This window comes from Scophthalmus maximus, chromosome 1 (assembly GCF_022379125.1).
Source record: "Scophthalmus maximus strain ysfricsl-2021 chromosome 1, ASM2237912v1, whole genome shotgun sequence".
NCBI classification, from domain to species: domain Eukaryota; kingdom Metazoa; phylum Chordata; class Actinopteri; order Pleuronectiformes; family Scophthalmidae; genus Scophthalmus; species Scophthalmus maximus.
The window spans coordinates 3,582,337-3,604,789 of NC_061515.1; the positions used below are offsets into that span (position 1 = coordinate 3,582,337).

Genomic DNA, 22,453 nt, shown 5'->3' on the forward strand with positions numbered 1-22,453 from the left:
TTGTCCATTGTGAGAGGTCATCACTTTTAAAGTCGGAGTTATAGCGACTGAACTTGGGTGAATCTACTGGAAACTCCGGTTGAATAAAAGTGCCGCGGCGGTCGGACGCGGAGGCCCTCATGGCTCAGAGTGCAGAAACGCCTCAGAGGCCATTGTTGAGGCCGGTGGGACCTAATCCTTCACATCTCGCTCCGAGGCTCGATGACCCTCCCTCCCTCCCTCCTCCACACCTCCCCAGGCTGCTGCTGCTGCTGCTGCTGCTGAATAGACCACTGACTTCACCCAATTCAGCCTTTTGCTCAGATCTCGCTCGGCCCGGTCCCTCCCATATGTGAACAGCTTTTGTCACAAGTGAAAAAGAAGAAAAAAAAACAGTCCTTTTCAGATTTTCCTCCCCCCGTCCTCCTCCCTCCCTCCCTCTCTCCCTCCTCCTCCTCCTCAGCATCAAGTGCAGCCTGCAGCGCAGCGTCCCGGCTGCGACTTTCTCTCAGCCTCTTTGAAGAAGTAATGAGGAGAAGGGAGAAGGGAGAGCCGCCGTCGTCGCCCTGCTGAGACCGGGACGTGTGGGATGCAGTGAATTCTCTGGCGGGATCATATTTTTGTGCGTGTGTGTGTGTGTGTGTGTGTGTGTGTGTGTATCTACAGGGGAAACAAACAAACACACTGCGGAGTTTTGACATATCCATCCATCGGATGCAAGCAGGTAGGGGCGCGTTTTGTCGTGGTGCAACTTGCAGTTGTTGCGATTTCGTGTTGGGGAGTCATGGGGAGGATAGACAGACAGTCTTCCTTCCTTTCTTTTTAATATTTTGATGTTTTGGTTGGTTTTTGTTATTGGGTTTTTTTCAGTTTGGATGATGCAATTCCTATTGTTCTACTCGCTGTCTAACTTGTCTAACTAGTGCACAAGGTTACTTATTTATGCACATTATCTTTAAGCTGTTGTCAGTGTTATTATTACGATACTATAGTTACTATATATGAGGAATTACTACTAATATATTATATTAGTATGTGCATATAGGCTGCTCTGCAGTTAAAAGAAGCATTGTCCCTCTTCTGTCCACACACAGCTGCTGATGCAGATGTGGAATTGCAGATTTGAGTTTTTCACATTTCACTGAATATCTGAAGGAATTGAGAGTTTTATTTGCATCATGATTCCAACAGTGATATTTGTACAACGGTTTGAAATGTGAAAACAGATGACTCAGATTTATCCTAAGACATTTTTTTCTAATTTAGACTTTTTGGGGGAGGGGGGGGGGGGGGGGGGGGTTCATAATGAAAGCCAGTGACAGTGTCTGTTGGATGAGTCTTTGGCTGTTCAAACACTCAAATGGTGCTGAGAGGCCAAGTTCATTTCAAGCTGTGAAAATGGGTGAAAATGAATGAAAAAAAACAGAACACCCCCTCTGATGAACGTGGTGCCGAACCAGACAAAAAGACGCTGCCCCGCCGAGGCGCAGATGGACAGTTGCTCCATGGCGCCATCCTTTGGTCACTTTGTCTCCCGGGGCGTCGAAAGGCAGCTTCTCGTGACTCCCCTCCGCCGGGGGATGGAGAGAGGGCAGGCGGCTCCTCGTTCAGCTGACTGCAGGGGAAAAGAAATAGTTGAGTAGAAACGAAACGCCTCTTCTGTGACCAAGTGCTGTCATGGCAGCATATCAGTTTCCACGCCATGCTGAATAATTGCATGCAGGGCCCCTTTCTTGGTTGGATGTGTGTTATGCCTGAGCCTGGTGTGTGGGAGTGAACGGCTCAGCAGAAACTCTGGGTCATTTCTTTTTGTTTTGTTTTTGTGTTCTCATTTATAGAGTCTGTTTTACAGCTCTTGTGGGCATGTACATTTTATTACAGTCTGTTTCGGACTGGTTAGACGTTGGCCCCCGGGCACGTTTTTATTGGCGACTGTGCGGCACACTCAGCTGGATGGCCGGGCACCGACTGACAAAACAGAACCTGGAGTGAAAGGCCGAGGCTTTGTCCTCTCGACTCAAAAGAGTGGAAGAAGTGCCGTCCAAAGGCGATGTCATACGTGCAATGAGGCAATGAGTCTGCCGGGAGCTTTGCCCAACCGAGCGCCTCGTGTTGCACAAACATCTGATTCAAAGGGGGAATGTGTGTCTGTGTGGACTCTGTGGTCAGATGTCAGCCTGTCTGCCACACTCCCTTTAAACCCCCCCCCGAGCAGCCACGGACAACTGTTTCACTCCTGTTTGAAATTAACTGTTGGATCATCTGCTGCATTGCTCCTCCATGAACAGCATCCAAATGATTTTCGCTCCTTGTGCCCTTCGCGTGACTTCATCGGCGCAGCACCGCGCTGACGTTTTTCCGAAGTGATGGTCTGCTGAATCTATTAAAACGCCCCCCTAAATTGTAACTTTCTTTATGGGGTTATCAGGAATTGTTGGCGTGCCTCGCACACTCCTGCTGTGGAGGCGCGAACCAGCAGGCTGGCTTGTCTGCAGCCCGCACAGTCTCCACGGCTGATGTCATTTGCGTGCACGGACGAGGAGTGAGAGCGGGGCGCAGGAAACCAGATATGGTCATTACTGAGAGAGAAGGTTAACCATCGTGGCAAACCCCCAAGCCACTGTCTCAGCCCATTCAGAGGACCGGGGTTCATCCTCTCCCTCCCATCGCTCGCAGCCTCCAGCAAGACTCAGAGGACGTAAATCTCCTCTAAACCACACCAGCAGAACCCCTAGAGAAATGTTGTAAGAGCTTGATAATTTTCGTGGCAGAGTGCTATTTTCCTTATGAATTATGACACCAAACTTTTTTCTGCGAAACCTGGGCATTTTAAGGAATCTTACACCCCCATTTACTGGACTGTCCTATGTGCCTGTTGCTGTCACATAGTGCCGAGCTGCTCCAGTGATTGTCTCTGTCTCCAGTATTCCGGGCTACACTGCCCTCCTGTGGCTGCAATTGTTCAATATATTGGATACAGTACCTTCTCAATTCAGAGAGATCAGATGCTTAGCTTAAATGGGCAAGATTTGGGAGTCTACCACCGCGCAAGGAGCTCTGAGAAGCTGTGTTTAGACGGAGTGGTGCTTTGAGCTAAATGCTCATATTCCCCCAGTGACGAGGCTAATATGCTAATGTTTAGTAGGTTTACAATGTTTACCATGTTCTCCATCTAAGTTAGGCATGTTAACATGCAAACTTTGCCTAACGCCTATGATGCAAGTACAGCGGAGGATAGGAATGGCCTTTAGTTTCGCAGGGATTTATTCATTTCAAACAGTTGTTGAAGCCTTTCACTCAAATGTGATCCTCATGTTGGGGATGGAAGAAAAGTCAGAGGTTCACAAAACTCATTAGTATTCAGTTTTTATAGGTAACCACAAATTTTTGTACAAACTTTTGAGCAAATCAATTAGATAGATGTTGAAGTATTTCATTGAACATTGACTGCTGGTGGTGGGACTAGATGGAAGTCTGGGGTTTAACCAAAGACATTAAGATTCATCATTTGGGTGCCGTGAATGTCTAAGTCAACTGCATCTGTCAAGAAATGTGACTAAAAACCACAAATGGCAACCCAACGGTGGAGGTGAAGGCATCACCAAGGTCGTAAGGATTCATCCTCCTAGGACCATGAATTTCAAAGCAATAAGTTTTAAAACTTTTTCTTTCTTTCTGTCTTTTGACTAGACAGAAACTCTACATATCCTCAGAATGATTCATGACTTCAACCTAAGTCTCCCTCACTGTTCTTGATGTTTCAGAGCCAGGCCCGACTTAACAATGGGCCCCATACCCCTGTGCGTCCTGCTCCCGGTTGTGCTGGCTGTGACTGTGGCTGCAGCTGCTGAGGAGAACGCAGTTGACGATGAGTACACCTGGCCACAGTGGAAGGTGCCTCTGGTAAGAAAGAGACGTACCGTGCATCTCAGCAGCCCCGACTTCTCAGCCCATCCACAAACAGAGATCAGCGGGACCTGTGGGATCGAATGTCAACGTCGCCTTCCCACACCGTCCCTGGACGACCTGGAGCAGCTGCTGTCCTACGAGACGGTCTACGAAAATGGCACACGCACGTATACCTCAGTGTCTGTGCAAGGCCTCAATGAGGTGACAGCCTTGTCCAGAAATTCCTCGACTAGGTCGCGCCGCAAGCGGGAGGTGTATGGCACGGACACCCGCTTCACCATCTCCGACAAGCAGTTCTCTACCAAATATCCCTTCTCCACCACTGTGAAGATCTCCACGGGATGTTCCGGGGTTCTGGTGTCGCCTAAACACGTGCTGACGGCCGCCCACTGCATCCACGATGGGAAGGATTATCTGAATGGAGCACAGAAGCTCCGCGTTGGCATTCTGAAGGAAAAGTCCAGGCGGGGCAAAGGAGGCAAAGGGAAAGGAGGGCGAGGGAAGGGCAAAAGGAGAAAGGGAGACAAAGGTAAAGAAGACGATGAGGAGAAGGAAGACCAAGGTGGGAAAGGGGAAAATAAAGGAAAAGGGAAAGGGAGGAAGAGCCGGAGTAGGCGAAGTGCGGAATCGGAGAAACCTTCATTTAGGTGGACCAGGGTCAAGCAGACCCAGATTCCCAAGGGCTGGTTCAAAGGTGTGGCTGACGGACTGGCTGCAGACTATGACTACGCTGTTCTAGAGCTGAAGAAAGCCCCGAAAGTCAAATTCATGGATCTGGGCGTCATCCCCTCGGTCAAGAAGCTCCCTGCTGGTAGGATCCACTTCTCTGGCTTCGACGATGACCGGCCCGGCAACCTGATCTACCGGTTCTGCTCCGTGTCCGAGGAGTCCAGCGATTTACTCTACCAGTACTGCGATGCCAAACCGGGCTCCAGTGGCTCCGGAGTCTACATCCGCCTCAAGGAGCCGGGCAAGAAGAAGTGGAAGAGGAAGATCATCGGGATTTTCTCCGGTCACCAGTGGGTGGATGTGAACGGCAACGGGAATCAACAGGATTACAATGTGGCAGTGAGGATAACGCCCATGAAGTACGCTCAGATCTGCTACTGGGTCCACGGGGACTCAAGTGAGTGCCAGGTAGCCTAAGATAACACAGGACCCCCCCCCCCCACACTCCTGACCCTCACACCACCTCTATACAAGGGACACCTTACCTTCTCCAATCCCCCAAACCTCCTATCACCAACCAGGGGCCCTGACGACTGCCTCTTCTTTTCCTGCCTTCCTGTTACACCACCTGTGCCTCCCAGCAACACCTCCTCCACTGATCTGCACACACACACACACACACAAACACACACACACACACACACACACACACACACATCAGTGTTGATAACAAGTCGTCAACGCTTCAAGAGAACTGTGGCTCTTCAGCTTTTTCTAATTTATTTGCTAAAAAAAAAAAACAACCGAGAAAAAAATGTGTATTGTATTATTTTGTTTTTTACAGGTCGTTCCGATCTGCAGTTTTGCTTTCTCTGAAAAAAAGTAATAAAAAAAGATTTGACCATTTTGGATGCAATGTTGGAAAGTGTGTACATTCACACGTCTGTGTGAAGCCCAGTTCCATCCGTCATATATTCCAACCAGGCTTTGTACGGAAGACGTTCACTGTCAAGAGTTCTCCACCACTGTAAAGGAGTTTGTGCGCATTGGCTTTGACAAAAGACCCAGGAAAAATAGATGTTAACTTTTGTTTTATAAATGAACTATATAGAGATATTGAGATGACTGTGTTTTATAAACAATTTGATGTAATGAGCTGGTGTTTTGCATTGTGTATACCTAGTTTTTCTACAGCTACCTTTTTAAATAAGACTTATTTGTCTGTCAAAATAGAGAAAGGGTCCTTTTTTTGATTTCGCAATCTCATCATCTTTTTTTCTGTTCTTGCAACGCAGTGAAGTGTGGTTTCATTGTTGTGCACATAATTATATCGGTGCTTATCCAGAAGACGTGGTGCTAATTTATGGAATTGTAAACTTTTTTTTTTTTTTTTAAAGGGGCAAGTGGGTGGGGGCGGGGTCTCAGAATATATTTTGATAGCCTAGTACTGTAACTATGTATTTAATGTGAGGCTACGTATTTTTGGGTTGTGTTACGATGGGACTGAACCATTTAACGATTTCTACTTGAGCTGTTTAGATTTCTGTTATTCTTAAGGGTTAAATACAATTTACAAGAGCAACGTTGTCATGTGATAACAAATCTAAATCTGGGATGATGTGATATTTTTCATGTAGCTTATGTTCCAAAAAAATTCATACGAGTATCCTGTTGAATACCAAATACCGGACATTAACGATGCAGATTGAAGACTACCATCCATTAAACCAAGATTACTACTTGTGTGTGTTTGTGATTATCCAGATTACAAAAAATATTCTACACTACTATTAACTGGTTTGTGGTTCGAGACCACTGCCAATAATGGTTCCTGTGCTTTGTACGACCTCTGTTTGACTTTCTAACTCAACAATAACTACTCCACTGAACATTTTATGAGGGGAAATCAGTGCAAAAAGGTCTCGCTCTCATATCATGTTCCTCAAGTGCCCCCCCCCCCCCAAAAAAATGACTGAATGTTTAATTACAGCCCAGATAACACACTGTACATGGCAGATTTATTTTACACCCAGAGACCAACCCACAAACCCATCAGTGGTCTTCTGCTGGAGCGGTTACAGTAAACTACACCGTGCCTGGTTTTCCAATGTGTCGAGTGGTCGGCAATAATTCAAAACCGAACTCTGGCAGAGCTCCTTTAAAAAAAGAAATGGAACCACTGGATAGTGATAAAATGCTTAATCTCTGTTTTGACATAAGTGCAAATTCCATAACAGATTTGCAGTAAAACAATTTTCCACAAGCTAATTGACAAAGAATAAAGTCGGGGCTTTTGGAGCTCCTGCGTCACGGGGACTTTCTTGCTTTTGCAAGTTGATAATCCAGACCTGCTGCTCAATAACACATGCACATACGGTACTGTTGATGAAGTTGAAATGAAGCAAATGATAAACTCCTTAAATTAGACACATCAGCCATTTTCTAAGAAAAAAAGAAACTCCCTCACAGGCGGTTCAATCCGTCATTGAATTTATTGCATCTCAAAGGGCTTACATGCACTGGGGAGGGGCCATCGTAAATAAAAATAATTTCATAACTAAAGAAAAATACAATTTTGATAATTCAGTCATGAAAAAAAATGTCAATAAATCTCCCGTCACTTTCTCTCCTGATTCTCACAACCAAATTCCTCTTCGAACAGCGTGTACGCTTTTCTAACCGCCCGTAGTTTTCTCAGCACGGGACGGGAGAATACAGCCGTCCACACACGTGTCAACACCAGAACTCCTTAAAATCCATCGTAAGTCAGCGGGAACACAAAGTGCGTTGTGTGAAGATGCTTTTGCGGGAAACACAGGATCATGGCCTGAACATCTTCACACACCGCCCCCGTGTGGCCACACACGGTAGTACAGGAGTGACACCGATGGGACTATGAGGTCGGCAGTGATCAGAGGAGCAACCCAGGAGCAATGAAATCTATTTCTGTTTAGATCTCGTACATACTTTCAGCCAGGCCACTGTCATTTGGTGCAACAGGTTGGTGACGTGGATCATGAAGGATCCCCGTGTTTTTATTTCTGACCACTGGCAGCACCACGATGGAAAAGCTTTCCCCAATGTTTTATGAGGAAGCAAATGCACTCGACACTCCGCGATACACACAGCGCTCCGAATGCAAATATAACTTTTTTTTCATTTAAAAAGAAAAAAGAATATCCACAGGTTTCTATCATTTGTCGTGGCCGTCCGCCATTCTTTGAAATCTGCCGCTGCATCACTTTAGATCTGATCAGAAAAAAACCCCCACTTGATTTGAGCTGTCTGAACACAGGGTTCGGTACGACAATGGACGTCTTATCTCAAATACAAAACAACCATACTGATCTGGTCTTCATAACGCAAAGTTATGATGAAGACACGAGAGAGAGAGAGAGAGACAGGTAGACACTTGTACAGTTACATTGAAGGGCAGTTAATATTTATTCACCTTTACGATGAATGAGAGGAACATTTTTCTCTCCAACTTAGTTGTCAGATATGTTGTTGTTGTTTTTTTCAAATATAAACATCAGTCTGGAGAATATAAATAAGACAGGAAAGACAAGGACAAAACAAGGAAACAGAAAATAAAAGAAACAAACTAAAAGGATCACTTGCTAATCTGTTATGAGTCAGTAGCCCGCAGAGGTTGCATCTTAATATACAGAATATTCATCATACAGCGGTATTTCACAATTGTTTCCAAATACTTTCAGATGATGACGACGACGGGGGGGGGGGAAGAAAAATCGCAGGACACTCACACAACTTCGCACGGTTTCATGTCAGATTCACATTTATATTTCTCTTCTCAACAGACACACAGAATAGAGACGGGATCCTCGCCAGAGAGAAATCTATGTACATCGAGGAGGATCGTTCTGTAAACAACACACCACATGTTTTGTCTGGAAATCTATGGAGGGGTGGGGGGTGGGGGGGGGGGGGTGGTTTCCATTAACCTCTCACCCTCCTGTCAGAGTGGGACAAAGAGGAGCCCCTCCTCCTTCAGAAGGAGGCGGGGACAAAGATACAGGGGGGTGGAGCTTAAGACACTGAAGCACATCCATCATTCAACACTAGAAAGAAGACTGAACACGTACGCCGTCACTTCCTCGCACTTACATTTGTGGACTTTTTTTTCTCCAAGGTTTTGTGTAGTTTCTGTTTGGACAAAAGAATGATACATCTACATAAGCACACGCTTGTATTTTTTTTTTTTCTTCCCGTCTCTCTTATATTTCTTACATGTTATCCGCTATGGTTCACTTTCACAGATTTGTGCTACGACATCACACTGGGGGAGAAGGGGCGGGGCCGGGTCGGGGGTCGGGGGGGGGTTGAAGGGCGGCGGGTGGAGAAAAAGGTTACTGTCATAAGGTCGAGAAGCTGAAACGGCGGCGGCGTCCCGAGATGTCGACGGGCACCAGGTTTGAAAGTCGAGAGGGCCCCGCTCCAGAGAGGAGAGCAGCTGGAAGACAGGAAGTGAGAGAAGGTTTTCAGCGTAAGAGTCAAAGTGTGGCTCCGAGTCCAAATAAAGTAGGCGGTCGGTGCTGAGAGCTTATAGACGGTGATTTGTTCTTGTCTTGCTACAGAAAGACGGGTTGACTGGACAGTGGTGATTCCAAAAACAAACTTCTCTATAAATGAAATGTATTATTATTATTATGCCAATCTCGATTCATTCAAATCCCACGAGTGCGAAACTTTTCAATTTTTTGTGTAATTGAACAGAAGCCAAATGGGAACATGTGAACGAAAAGCAGATTTGATATAAAAAGGGGACAACCAGAAGTAGGAGGCTCACGCTTTGTCACTGTTATTTAAAAGAAAAGCTCATCATGGTTTGAATTTCACAATTTTTAAAAGCAAAAACAAGATGAAAATATATAAAAAGTGACCAGCGTAACTCGGCAGTAGAGCAGCTATGAAGGTGCGACGGATATTTGACAACACTGGAAAAAAACTGTTCAATAACCTTCCTAGTAGTAATATACTAAAGAATACCGATTTTTACTTTGCAGTGTCTCCAAAGAAATCCTCTGCGTCTGTAATTTAAACATTTTAACGGCAAAAAATTACAATATTATGAAGCGAAAAACCTCCAATTTCACCAGAAACAAGACGTTCGTTCCTTCTGTCCGATTGATCATTCGCCATTGAAGCAGCGGACGTGTCAACCGCCACAAGGTGAACGCATCAAAGTATCACCCGTTGTCAGTGTGTCTGCACTGTGCTGTAAAATGACCACGTGTGCACGTTCTGTTCTGAGCTCCCACCTGGGGCGTTATAAGAAATCCTTGAGGTCGAGTTCCGCCAGTGGATCCTTGGGCTTCTTGGGACTCTGGCACGCTGGTCCGGGAGAGATCTGTGAAGCGAGGAAACGGAGAACGTCGTCACAGGCTGCAGGGCAAACATGTCTACAACAGGGTGTGTGTGTGTGTGTGTGTGTGTGTGTGTGTGTGTGTTACCGGTGCTCCTGGTGCGGCGGCTCCAGCTGCAGCTGTGAAGGGAGCTCTGATCATGGGCTGCCCCATCATGGGCTGCCCCATCATGGGCTGCCCCATCATGGGCTGCATCATGGGGGCTCCCGGCCCTGCCGCTGCCGGCTGCGGACACAGGGGAGGACACGCGGCAGATTAGGGATTTTGCAAAGAGGGGCGAAACAGACGCAGCCCTGGGGGATTATCCGGATGTTTTATGCAACCGAATTACGGTGTTGCGCGCGAGAGGGTTTCACTGCGAATGGAATAATATCTGACCGTGCCAAAGCCGGGCTGCGCGCTCATCGGCGGCGCCACGGCTACGCCGGGCGGAGCTGCCCCTGGTGCCCCGGGAGCTCCGGGGGTGGCGCCGGCCTAGAGAGACGGACAGCCGATCACACATCCGCACCACGGGTATGTTCTCAAGAACGTTCAACGCAGATTAACACAGATCGCGGGAGTTGGTGTGTTGAGGGGCTCCGCCTTGTGGGTCCGAGGCAACAGGCACAGTTCACAGTCCATATTGTTCTTACCATGGGGGCTCCGGGTGTGGCCCAGCTTGTGGGGGCCACCTTTGGCGTCCAGTTGGCACCTCCGGTCAGCTTCTTCTCACTCTGCGGATCCCTTTGAAGAGATCAAGCGCAGGTCGGCGTGTTTAGAGTCTCGTTCAAATTGCAGGGCGCACACTCTGATCAGACTGCTGCTGCAGCCTTCGCCACACAGGTCCACAGGCGTTTGTGGGGACACACAAAGTCCGAGCTCACACGAGCATCATGCACGCGCAGAACTCACATATCTATAACACACACTTACTTTTTCTTGACTCCCAGGTCTGCAGAGAGGAAAGGAGGCAGCACAAGTTGACTTGCTATCACATACAATCGACTCTAATCATGAAAGACTCTGAGCTGCAGGAATGAACAAGGCCGGTCGTCTACCTCCGATCAGGTTGGCCAGCGACGAGTCCAGGTCCCCGCCGATGGCCTTGGCGGCCGGGGGCGCGGCCGCCACGCCCCCCGCCGCGACGGGAGTTCCCATGCTTCCCGCCGCGCTGCCGGCGGCGCTGCCCCCGGTGCTCTGGGGCGTGACGGCGGGCATCAGCAGGTCGCCTAGTCCGCCGAACACTTGGAGGGAGAGGGCGGGAACGGAGAGGGGACAACAGAGAAACAAACACAGATTACAAACCTGCAAATCCCTAATCTCGCTGTAACACGGGCAGCGGGCAGACGTGAGACCAGACGGTACGGTGGAGTGGGGGGGGGGGGGGGGGTTATGTAGCTGTAACAGCATCGGTAGTTATCTGTGCCTCACATGCACAATGTGACAATGTGGGACTGTAAGTTTGTTTGAGCATTCAGGGGGAGAAGACCACAGCAACTGCGCTCACTTGGCAAGTTGCTCAGACACTTTACATCGTCAGGAACTGATTTTTTGGAATACAGCACTGGTTTTTCAACCAGATGACATCAAGCCCAAAGACTTTGCAGGTTGTTTATTTTCCCAACTGGCTGTGAATAGCCGCGCTACAGGACGTCTAGATATGAACAAAAGATCAATTGGAATAGTTTGAGAGGCTCCACAGGTGAAAATTAACAAGTGGCCAAAACTGAAAAAATGTGCAAAACTAAAACTTTAACTGCAGCAGCAGGACTTTAAGTCTTGACTAACTGTTAGGTAAAAAAAAAAGAAGAAAAAAGGTCCTGCACATCATTGAGTCTTCAGGTGCGCAGGAAAAGAAAACCAAAGAATCTCCCCTGCAGTCTCTCACTTTGTCGTTATGGTCTTTAGACATTCAGTCAGGCCCAGCCCCTAAACCAAGACGGCGCTGGTCTAAAGGCAAAGCTCGATGCTTCATAAACGGAGTTCACACACCAACGGGTGACGTCACGGTGCCACTCGGTTCTCCTACGCGCTCAGAGGGAGCTTTTTACAACCTCTACCACCATCTAGACGTCACTAGATCCTACACACTGAACATTTCATTTGTATGCATACAATAAGATCATTTTTTTGGCATCCTCTGAGTGGCGGATTTTTTTCTCCACCTGGCCTTTTATACTGTCTCTAAGGTGCCGCTTGTCAGTGTGAATTGCGCCTGATGGAGGTCTGAGGAGAGAAAACACTTGTGCGGGCGTCTTAAGTCTCATTGATTCGGACCCCTGCCGTTACCAAAGAGTGTAAGAGGAAAAAGTGTATCATTGTGCGGTGATGCTGGGAATGAAAACCTTCAGACTCTGGGGGCTTGATGGCATGTGGTCGCGATAAGAGCCACTGCTCCAAAAGACCCAAGGAAACAAATGAACAACCGTCAGTTGTGTCTCATGCAGGAGTCACACCAGGCTCATTTTGCAACATGCAAAATAGGGAGATCTTTTAGAAGACGCAGAGGGGAGGGGGGCCGGCGGGGGGGGGGGGGGACTCGTCCGAAACTGCACATGCTGCAATGAACTGCGAGGGCTTGAACTCACCAATCACAGATTAGAAGAAGCAAACAATGACCCAGCAGAGCGGAGGGAGTGTGAGCAGGAGGTGAAAGCAATGAAATGAAGCCGTACGGTAAAGGTGTGGAGAAGTGAGAAAGAGAGAATTAAAAAAACACGGAAAGAAAAGATTGTGGAGAAGGGGGCGCGGGGGGAGCGAATGGTCAGGAGGTGGTGGAGAAAGCACAGCATTTGTGTGTGAGAATGCAAGAAGGACACGAGCAGAAAGAGAAAGAGAAAGAGAAAGAGAGAACTCATTTTGTGTGGACAGAAGAGCAGTGTCATCCATGCAGGAGTCAAGCTCTCGTCTCGGCCCGTTGTTGAGATAAAAACAGTTTGAATGAAGCGGAGCGGATTAAAGCATCAAGCAAGAAGATCTGTGCCAATATGAACAGAAGACTTTTTTGAAATTCTCAAGGCACGGCACTCAAGACAGATCATTAAAAAATGAAGCAAAACAAAGGGAAACATTTTAAAAAAACAAAAACAGATTATTATCCACTTACTCGAAGCATCGAAGCCACCAGAGGGCGCCGGTGAGGCGGTCACAGGCTCCGCAGCGGCAGCGGGTACCGGTGGGGTCGGAGACAGCAGCGAGCCCAGGGCGTCGAACCCCGACTCCAAGAGGTCGTTCTGCACCGGGACGGGGGCCAAGGGAGCCAGGGGTGGGGCGGCAGTGGGGGCCAGGGTGGGGGACATCAGGCCTGAAGGATGTGACAGGGGCGGACACATGAGGCGAGAGGGATGCAACTCCATGATCGACACACATTACTGGCAACGGATGGAATGTGAGGCACTTTAAAAGCAAAAAGGAATTGTGGGTTATCCATCCGGAGAAGACTTGATCCCTGCAGCGGCTAATAGCAACAGCACAGAGCACAGAGAAAGAGAAAACAATACAGAAAGCAACTCGACCAGTTACAACACAAAGTCATAATACCATTATCACAAGAAAATGATGGAACAAGGGAGGAAAAAACATTGCAATGAAAAGGAGCATGAATGGCGTGTGGTACGTAAATACATTTACTCCAACAATACAATTCTGAGGTACTTGTACTCAAGTATGTATATACGTTTGATGCTACTTTACACCCGTACTTCATTATAATTCATACACTTTTTCCTGTAAAAGATTTATAAATATTTGTAAGATTTTAAAAACATATGAGCTAATAACAAACAATAGACCTGTGACCCCTGTGACTAGTCACATTTTGAGCTCAGTGATAAAATACTGCTTCATCAATCTTAACAATCTGATAAGGTTATAAATATTAATATACAGGGGGACATTTGTTCTGCAGCACAGGCACTTTGGTGATAATACGTCTGTACTTTTACTTACTGTCATTTTTTTTACTTGTAATGGAGTAACAGTATCGCAGTGTTGTTGCATGTGCAGCCAAATAAAAGTATACAGTGTGAAGGTGTGCTGATAAACACACCAAGCATGGCTATGGTTTTACTGTAACATAGAATTGCAAGGTAATGCTGAAGCTACATACAGTGTGTACACTGTAGTACAGTGTCACCCGTCATGGCCGAAAGGCTCGCAGCACATGAGGCCTTTGAATACGCAAAGCATATAATGTACTGTTTATAATATGTATTTATATTCTTTAACGTCCAAAGATAAAAATCACAGTCACTGTTGGGATTGTCGTATTCTACATCATCTATTGGCCTTACACCAGTGACAGAAACAAGATTTGGCATCTCTAGGTTGTGGTGAACAGACATTTCACAAACGGGAGTAAAAGCAACATTTGGAATCAATTCAACCCGTCCGGCGCCAAGTCTGCGTCATCATCAATTTGACTAATGCGTTTCCGTCATTGCTTACTGCGCCATTTCTTATTTCCTAAATCAGTTTGCCAGCATGAGAGCTTTTAGAAAGTCTGACGGCATTTACGCGGAAACGTTTGCCTCGTCGGATTCAGCCACAATCTCCATGAGATTCCTTGAGGGACGTGCACAGAGGTGACGGTCGGAGGGCGTCTCACCTCCCAGCAGGTCGTCTGCAGGCCCTCCAGGAGCGGCGCTCTGCGCGTCCTCCACGGGGCCGCTGAAGGCGTCTGCAGGGCGGTTCCGATCGTCCACAGCGCAGCATGGAGGGCAGAAAGGGGGAGAGAGGTCAGCCCTGGACCACCCACTGAGACATGGCGGGGGAGGTGGGAGACAAGCGAGACGCGCACGCGCGCCCGGAATAACTTCGTAAAGCAAAACGAAAAAACAGAGATAAAGAAATATACTGTACGTGGAAAGGTGTCAGGTGAAACGAGGGAACTCTGGTCATGATGCACCACCGCACAATGACTTTCTGAAAGACTCTCCGGTCCCAATTCTCTCCAGTCCAAAAAGACATGAACACGGCATAGTTGGAGGTTAATAATAATCTCATGATGATGATGCTACCAGGCTTCACAGCCAAGTTAATCTGTTAATCTCTCATCGCGCAGTTTACAATTAACACCGCAACACGTGCAAACCACACAACTGTTTTTATTCTGTTTTAAAGTTAGGGGTCAAGCTAGTGGATTACACATTGCTCCCATTCTACTGTCTTCCAATGGTCATGTGACTGTTTCTGGGGTCCAATCCCGGTCGAGCGATTACGCCTCCAGTAGAGGTGAGCATCATTTAAATTAGCTCAAGATTGATAATAACCCCCGAGACCATAGATCCCCTTCCAGTCAATCAGTCAGCAGTCTGCTTTGCAACAAAGTGTGTGTCGCGGGTACAATGTTCAACACTTGCTCATTAGTACTTCATCTGAGATATATGAAAACATTGTATTATGTATAATATAACAATTATTCTAATAATGTTACTGGAGTCTACCATCTACTCTGTTCTGTATCTATTGTCTCTCGACAGCCTTTTTCATTTAATTTTTAAACGTCTGACACTAGTTTTGCACCTACACTCATCTATCTATCTGTCTATCACTGCATCCACACAATATAATAATAATAATCACCCTCACAGCTAAAACAAAAAACTTCATCCGAGAACTTACTGGAGCAACTCAGCAGGGATAAAAGAAAAATACCCAGAAGGAAGAGAAACAATCAAATCATAAAATGTACAAACATATATATTGTATACAGCATAAGATGTTTCGAATGAATGCAAAAATCGATTCATCTGTCGATTCTTTTCTCAATTAATTGATTAGTAGTTTCAGTGTTTCCACACACCAAAGATATTCAGTTCCTTGTCACAGAGGAGCAAAGAAACCAGAACATATTCACATTTAAGAAGCTGAAATCAGAGATGTCGGACGTTTTTTTGTCTTCCACAGAAACTACTTGACCCGATGAACCGATGATCTAAACAGTTGGCCGATTTATTTAGTGGTCAATGCATGTACAGTATATCTGGGTGTATTTGAGCAGGGCAGTACCCAGCAGGTCGATGACTGGCGCCGGCTCTGCTCTGGGCGGAGATGAGGCTCCTGGGGACGGGGCGGCCGCGGCAGCCGGGGACGCGAACGAGTCTAGGCAGAGACAGAAGCAGGAAGGGATTAAATGACCCTCCGGTCTCAGCGGCCGCGTTAAGTCAGCGGCGGCTTTTTCCTTCTCCCCGAGGAGAGAATGCTCTGCAGCACTGTCATCGTGCTGCCTCCTCTAAAAGGTGATGCATGCGGAGAAGAAGCAGCAGCAGAAGGACGCAAGCAACCCCTGCATTTTTTTTCCTTTTTAACTCCCGTGTCCACGTGCTCGACGCGTCTCGATGCACACGACTGGTGTGCGTGTGCATGCAGACACCAGCACCATGCACTGCACCCCCCCCCCCCCCCCCCCCCCCCCCCAAAAAAAAGGAGGTAAGGGAGACATTAGGTCAAGCAGCGGGACTCACCTGTTACAATGTCTCCAGGCGGAGGCAGCTCGGGCAAAGGAGAGGGCCCGCGTGAAACAGCAGGAAGGTCTAATATACCAGCGCAAGCGGGAGGCAGAAGACGAGAAAGAAGAGAAGCGTGGAGGAGGGAGGGAGGGGAGGAGGGAGGCAAAGAAAAAGCGTTAGCGTGGCAGGTAGAAAAGACACGGCGGAGATAGAGAGCAGCCACGACCACGACGACACAGTCCAAGACCGAACGAGGGGGAACGGCATGCACAGTTCTCATACCACTATGGGAGGGGGGGGGGGGGGGGGCAAACCAAGACGTGTGGAAGAGGGTGAAAAAACATCAACCAAACAAGATGACAAGAGGAGTGGACCAGAGGAGTATGGGAGCCAGAGGAGGTGAGGAGAGAGAGGTTCCACACAGAGACATGGAGAGCAGCTGCTGTACCTGCACCGAAAAGGTCTACGCTAGGAGTGGTAGCAGCTTTGGATTCTGTGGCGGGGCTTTGCTCAGGCATAGAATCAAACATATCTAAGGACAAGGACACACAATCACATGTACATTCAGAGGTCAAGTGCAAAACAGGGCGGCGAGTCAAGAAGAGGGATGAGGGAAAGCAGAGAGAGCGGAGAGAGGAGAGAGAGCGTACAATTTTGGGGGATTATCAATCGCGGGCGTAGGTCTGCCGCGTTATCCGCTCAGTGCAATGCACAAATGAAACGGTGCAAAAGTTAAAAAGGGAACGCTGCAAAATGTCCGCAGTGAGCGCGACAGAACACTTGATACCACTATGACAGACCAGATTAAAGTCGGCGTGTGCCGCGCGTTATAGATGAAAAGTCAGGGGATCCCCCGCAGCAGTGGGATGCACCATCGGGACAATATATCCTAAACCTGTGAATAAGGCTGCATTTTGAAAATGAGCAATATTCCCCTTTAACCAAAGTGCGTACGCCACAGTAGAGCATTCTCAGAGCTGTCAGCATCTAAAAACACACGCCGACTATGTGTTAGTGTCAGTGTTAATAATCGAAACACGTTGAGCCACCTCCGATGAAAATATGTCCCAGGAGATCAAATTATGAGCTTTCAGTTTTTCCTGAAGAGCGCTCAATTAACGGACCACTTTTGGACTTTACTGTAGATTTAGTTTCTCTATCAGAATGATTCCATTCATGCAGAGGAGGTCAAGATGCTTGATGGTCTGTATCTGAAGGGTAGGCATCATGGAAAATAGGAAAAACAAATCTGAAATGTAGGGTGAGGGCAAGTTGTTATCATTGGCACTATCATCATCATCATCATCATCATCAGCATCAGCATCACTAGCAGGTGCAACACAGTCGTCATCATCATCATCATCATCGAAAGCTTGACCATGGTCATCATCAGTGTCATAACGCGGGGCAATGCAGTGAGAGGCGTAATGAGAGCGAGAGGACTTTACCACCAAAGATATCTAGAGTCGGGGCGGCTGCAGACTCTGTGGTGGCGGTGGTGGTGGTGGTGGTGGAAGAAGGGGTGGGGGCAGCGGGGGCAGCGACGGGGACGACGATGGTCGGCGCCTCACTGGAGGTGGGAGAGGCGGCGGCGGCGGCGGCGGCGGCGGCCCCCGTGTCGGCGGGCCTCATGGCGAACAGGTCCAGCCCGGGAGCAATGTCCGCACTCCCCTCCGTCGTTGCAAAGGGGTCTTCAGGAAGAGCAGCGGTGGCGGGGGGGGGGGGTTGATGATTAGAGAAGGGAAGGAGGCGGTGGATGGAGGGGAAGGAGGGGAGGGGGGATTGAGGGGTTCGTTAGAACAGCAAACACTGTAAAAAGCATATTTTTTGTGAGGAGGCAAGACGCCACGTGATCTCCAGATCAGGATGAGTCATGCACATGGTCCCTCGTTAACGTCAGAGCTCCACAAACAGACGAGCGCGTCGCATCCTATCTAACCTTTTAGCTCATGAGTGTCGCTTGTACACTGTTTGCTGTGAGGCAAGAGCCAACAGACATGTTAACATACAGTACGTTCAGCTACTGCCATTTTATAAAAAATGGAAAAAAAATCTATAATGCGGTTAAGAAAGCTCAACGTAGTGATAAAATAAACTGTTCATCTGTTCGCGTAATATTACTCACTATTGATTTATACAGAAACCGGCCATTCAGTTCATGCAGGTCACATTTTCTCCCTCTGTCGTTACTCTTCCCCTCTTTTCTTTTACCAAAAGTTTGACTAGTATGTATGAAATAACAGGTAACTGCCTTGAATAAGATACGGATCATTTCAGAGACTGCATTCCCATCAATGAATAGCTTCGCCGCACTCAGTATTACATGAACAAAACTAGCGCTCCCAAAATGTACCGTAAAAGGAATCATTTTGATCTACAGTGTTTGGAGAATAGAATTCGTGAGAAAGCACAGGCACCGCGCGCAGCGCTCCAAAGAGAGACGCTGAACGTAGTTAGTTCCTTTTTGAAAGAAAAAGGGGAAAACATGACGATTGGCATAATCATCACTAAATCTGGAAGCGTTGGCGTAAGTTTTGTCAAAACAAATGAGTGTATTAAATAGCTGCACTGTGCTTTTTACTGCCGTATTCACTGGGTGAATATTAGGAGGAGAGGGCGGAGTCAAGATGAGGGAAGAGAGGGTCCATGACCGGGGCATCCCAGCAGGATTTGGGCTGAGACAGTAGGCGTTCGCTCTACTGTCTCCCATGGAAGCAGAAGCAGCACTAATATCATAGAAGACACAATCGCACACACACACACACACACACACACACACACACACGCGCGCGCACACACACACGTGCACCATAAGGCCGTCTTGTCACCCACCAGATCCACCGAACGCATCAGCGGCGGGGCCCGCGGCCGCGGCGGCAGGACCGTCTCCTGGGGAGGGTGCAAACGCATCTAGGGTATAGCAGACGGAGAACAGCCGGGACGCAAGACGACAACAAAAAAACAGACACAGAACACCATCCCCCGAGGCCAGCACACCGACAGACACGATGGATGTGAGGGGACGGAGGAGGAGTGAACAGATGGAGTGGACAGGAAACACAAATAAAAATGAGAGGTCAGAATCAGTTCAAATGAAAACGCAGAGAATACAAGAAATATGCAGCCATGGTCAGTGTTGGTTTACGATTGGATCCGATTGCACCGGTTGACTTTTTTTGGGAAGGCTGCATAATGCTGCATTCAGTGACCGCACGGTCGGTGCAGGTGTGTGAAATGAGGCAAGTTGTGTGACAACGTTAGGGAAGAGTCTCTTCAGCCAAGGAATTCCGTTGGCTTTTCCCACACAAATGAAATGTTAGGGTCGAGGTTAAAATGAAAAACAAAAACCCCAACAAAATGTCATTAAATAAAATCCAGCAATTAATCGCTGTGGCTTATTTATGAAACCGTTAGTAAGTGGTTAGGGGAGGAAAAAGGGGGGTAAACAAAGAAAAGCTAAAAACGCGACGAATCCCAAACTCGACGAGTCACAATAGGAGATTCATTTCGTCTCAGTGGGTTTACCGAGGTGCACACGACAACAACGATAAAAAAAACACCTCAATGAATGTTTGAAACGAGTTCATGTCGAAGGAGCACATTCGGATAAACCCAGAGAAAAGCGAGTAATCGCCTACGATGCCTGGTGTTTTTTTGGGATGTGCCAAAAATGATTTTAAAAACAAACAAAATGTATTTTTCCTCAGTGCTCAGTGCAAAGCAGGATGTGTGTGTGTGTGTGTGTGTGTGTGTGTGTGTGTGTGTGTGTGTGTGTGTGTGAAAGCACATCAGTGTGCATGGCAGTAACACATGAGGGAGCGAAAATATTAGGAGAAAGTTGGGGATATAGAAACCATCACATTTGAGTCACATCGCTGAGCATCTAAGATGGCGATCGGTGGAAAAACACCCAGAACAAAGCTTACTGTTGTTCTCAAGGTTATTTCCAGAATCCTCAAGGGCGACCAAGCACCCACACGGAGGAAAAAGATCTCTGGAGTTGTGACTCTAAAGATGGCAGCTGGACTCGGTGACTCGAATGTCGATGGGAGTCAATGGCACAAGGCACAAACTGGGGTTCTGGTACCAGCTGCTCATGGCAATGTCATAACGTACATTTACATGCTTTGGTTTCCAGTTTTTCATGTGACATCGGAGAAGAAATGCGAGGACCACGAGGCGGGATCCTCCTCATTTCTTTAGCCATCACAGGAACAATGCATCACGCACATGTGTAATACGATATGATACAAAAACCTGCAGACTTTTTTGTCTCCTCGTGAATATACTCTGGGAAAAAGGCTTTTATGTACCAAAGGGGAAAAACCGTCACTAAATTGATAAATGATGTAGGCCTGGCAGCGGACAGGCCGCGAATCCTCGGCCCTACATCGTGACCCCCCGGACCACACTGACCTCCGAAAAGGTCCATGACAGCGGCTGAGGTGGCGGTGGGAGCGGAGATGGGCAGAGAGGCGGGCACTGGTGCGGCAGCGGCGGCGGCGGCGGCGGCGGCGGCGGCGGCGGCTTTGGGTGCGGCAGCTGCATCGTCTGCATCGTCGGCATCGTCGGCGTCATCGGCGTCGGCAGACTCTCCCTCCGCCAGGAGAGCGTCAGAAGCTCCATCAGAGGCAGCCGGAGTTGCTACGCGGATAGAGCCCCAAAATCCAAATGCCGCGACCCAGTCAGAGGAGAGAGGAGAGGAGAGTTAAGAGTAGAAAAAAAGGAAGCTAGGAGGAAGATGGCAGTGAAATTCCTTGCTGTGTAGCGTGCGGGCGAGAGATAACCGGGAGGGATCTGTGCGCCAAGGTTGAAACTAAACAGCCGGACACAGAGACAACAGGTAGAGAAACCCATGGATGGACAGCGCTTCTCACGTTGAGTTGTCAGCGGAACACTCACCCTCAGCCAGGAGATCTGCACAAGAGACGGACAGAGAGAAGGAACGACGGCGTGAATGCACATGTCATCACTCTGAAACATTGAGCTGCTCTGCGGAAAAATGTTGAAATCTTTCATTTTACAAAGCTGCCAGCATTGTACTGAACAGGCCATTACAAAACAAACCGACATCGACCAAAGTTAAAGCCCAATAGAGCTATAAAAAATAAAAAAATAAATAAAAAAATGTCCTCAGTGTCATTTGGATTCAGGCCACGTTCAGGGTATCAGTGGAGATGTGGGGTACACAGAGGACATGAGCAGATTTATAATTGATTTTCACTACCAGAGGCTCCACATAGTCAAATAAAAACCCATCGGAGCGGGTGCCACTTCTTTATTTCACTGTAGGGAGTCACTCTGAAAGGGCCACAGTTTGTTTATTCCGACTCACTCATGACACATTGGGTATTTGTCAGTGCTACTGCCGAAGCTCACTGTAGCTTTTTTCTGTGTTTCTCTCTTCTCTCTACCTCCCCCAGGCGGCAACCGGGTTCCAGTAACTCAACTGTGGTATTGAAGTCCCTCTGCAGTGACCTGGGCTCACGAATATGCTTTGAAAAATGGCCCACAGCGATGTAAAGGACTTGATATTAGTGGGATGACACATCCACGACGATAGCGTGGTGCGTTTTTTCATGTGATGGAATTTTATGTCGTTAAATATCTTTTGTTATTTGCCGATAATTTCCCCCTGAACAGCGATCGTTCTAGTTTCAGCAGCTTACTAGTAGAAACGTCTAAATCCAAGTTATTATCATGAACATATTACATGTGCCTAGAACAGGAAGACCGACAGGTGTAGCAGCCGCGACTGTCAATCGACAACTGTGTACTTGTGAGTGTGGACTTGTGTGTGTGTACTTGTGAGTGTGGACTTCTGAGTGTGGACTTCTGAGTGTGGACTTCTGAGTTTGTACTTTTGAGTGTGTACTTGTGTGTGTGTACTTGTGAGTGTGGACTTCTGAGTGTGTACTTGTGAGTGTGTACTTGTGTGTGTGTACTTGTGAGTGTGTACTTGTGAGTGTGTACTTGTGAGTGTGTACTTGTGTGTGTACTTGTGAGTGTGTACTTGTGAGTGTGTACTTGTGAGTGTGTACTTGTGAGTGTGTACTTGTGAGTGTGGACTTGTGTGTACTT

The 22,453-nt window shown here is 47.7% G+C and overlaps 2 protein-coding genes across 14 annotated transcripts in view; one reads left to right on the top strand and one right to left on the bottom strand.

Annotated features, from left to right (window-relative positions):
* The first annotated feature begins 330 nt into the window (after positions 1-330).
* On the top strand, positions 331-6,296 carry prss35 (serine protease 35). The gene is made up of 2 exons (XM_035638076.2): positions 331-703; positions 3,744-6,296. The coding sequence occupies exon 2, from the start codon at positions 3,763-3,765 to the stop codon at positions 5,032-5,034; it is 1,272 nt and encodes a 423-aa protein (XP_035493969.1). The 5' UTR covers positions 331-703; positions 3,744-3,762; the 3' UTR covers positions 5,035-6,296.
* A 734-nt stretch (positions 6,297-7,030) lies between these two features.
* Positions 7,031-22,453, bottom strand: part of snap91a (synaptosome associated protein 91a) — a 41,994-nt gene continuing 26,571 nt past the window's right edge. For 2 of the 13 annotated variants that reach the window (XM_047335217.1, XM_047335208.1), the window contains 16 exons: positions 21,275-21,289; positions 20,789-21,016; positions 19,205-19,282; positions 17,821-18,063; positions 16,821-16,904; positions 16,388-16,456; positions 15,933-16,025; positions 14,530-14,601; positions 13,030-13,227; positions 10,982-11,167; positions 10,857-10,875; positions 10,577-10,667; positions 10,323-10,418; positions 10,032-10,169; positions 9,840-9,928; positions 7,031-9,031 (listed from right to left, as the gene is read on the bottom strand). In XM_047335217.1, the coding sequence (XP_047191173.1) occupies positions 9,848-9,928; positions 10,032-10,169; positions 10,323-10,418; positions 10,577-10,667; positions 10,857-10,875; positions 10,982-11,167; positions 13,030-13,227; positions 14,530-14,601; positions 15,933-16,025; positions 16,388-16,456; positions 16,821-16,904; positions 17,821-18,063; positions 19,205-19,282; positions 20,789-21,016; positions 21,275-21,289 (1,691 nt within the window). In that variant the 3' untranslated portion in view covers positions 7,031-9,031; positions 9,840-9,847. Of the gene's footprint in view, positions 9,032-9,839; positions 9,929-10,031; positions 10,170-10,322; positions 10,419-10,576; positions 10,668-10,856; positions 10,876-10,981; positions 11,168-13,029; positions 13,228-14,529; positions 14,602-15,932; positions 16,026-16,387; positions 16,457-16,820; positions 16,905-17,820; positions 18,064-19,204; positions 19,283-20,788; positions 21,017-21,274; positions 21,290-22,453 lie in introns of those variants that run through there. The other 11 variants (XM_035636565.2, XM_047335218.1, XM_047335220.1 and 8 more) reach the window with 11 other exon arrangements.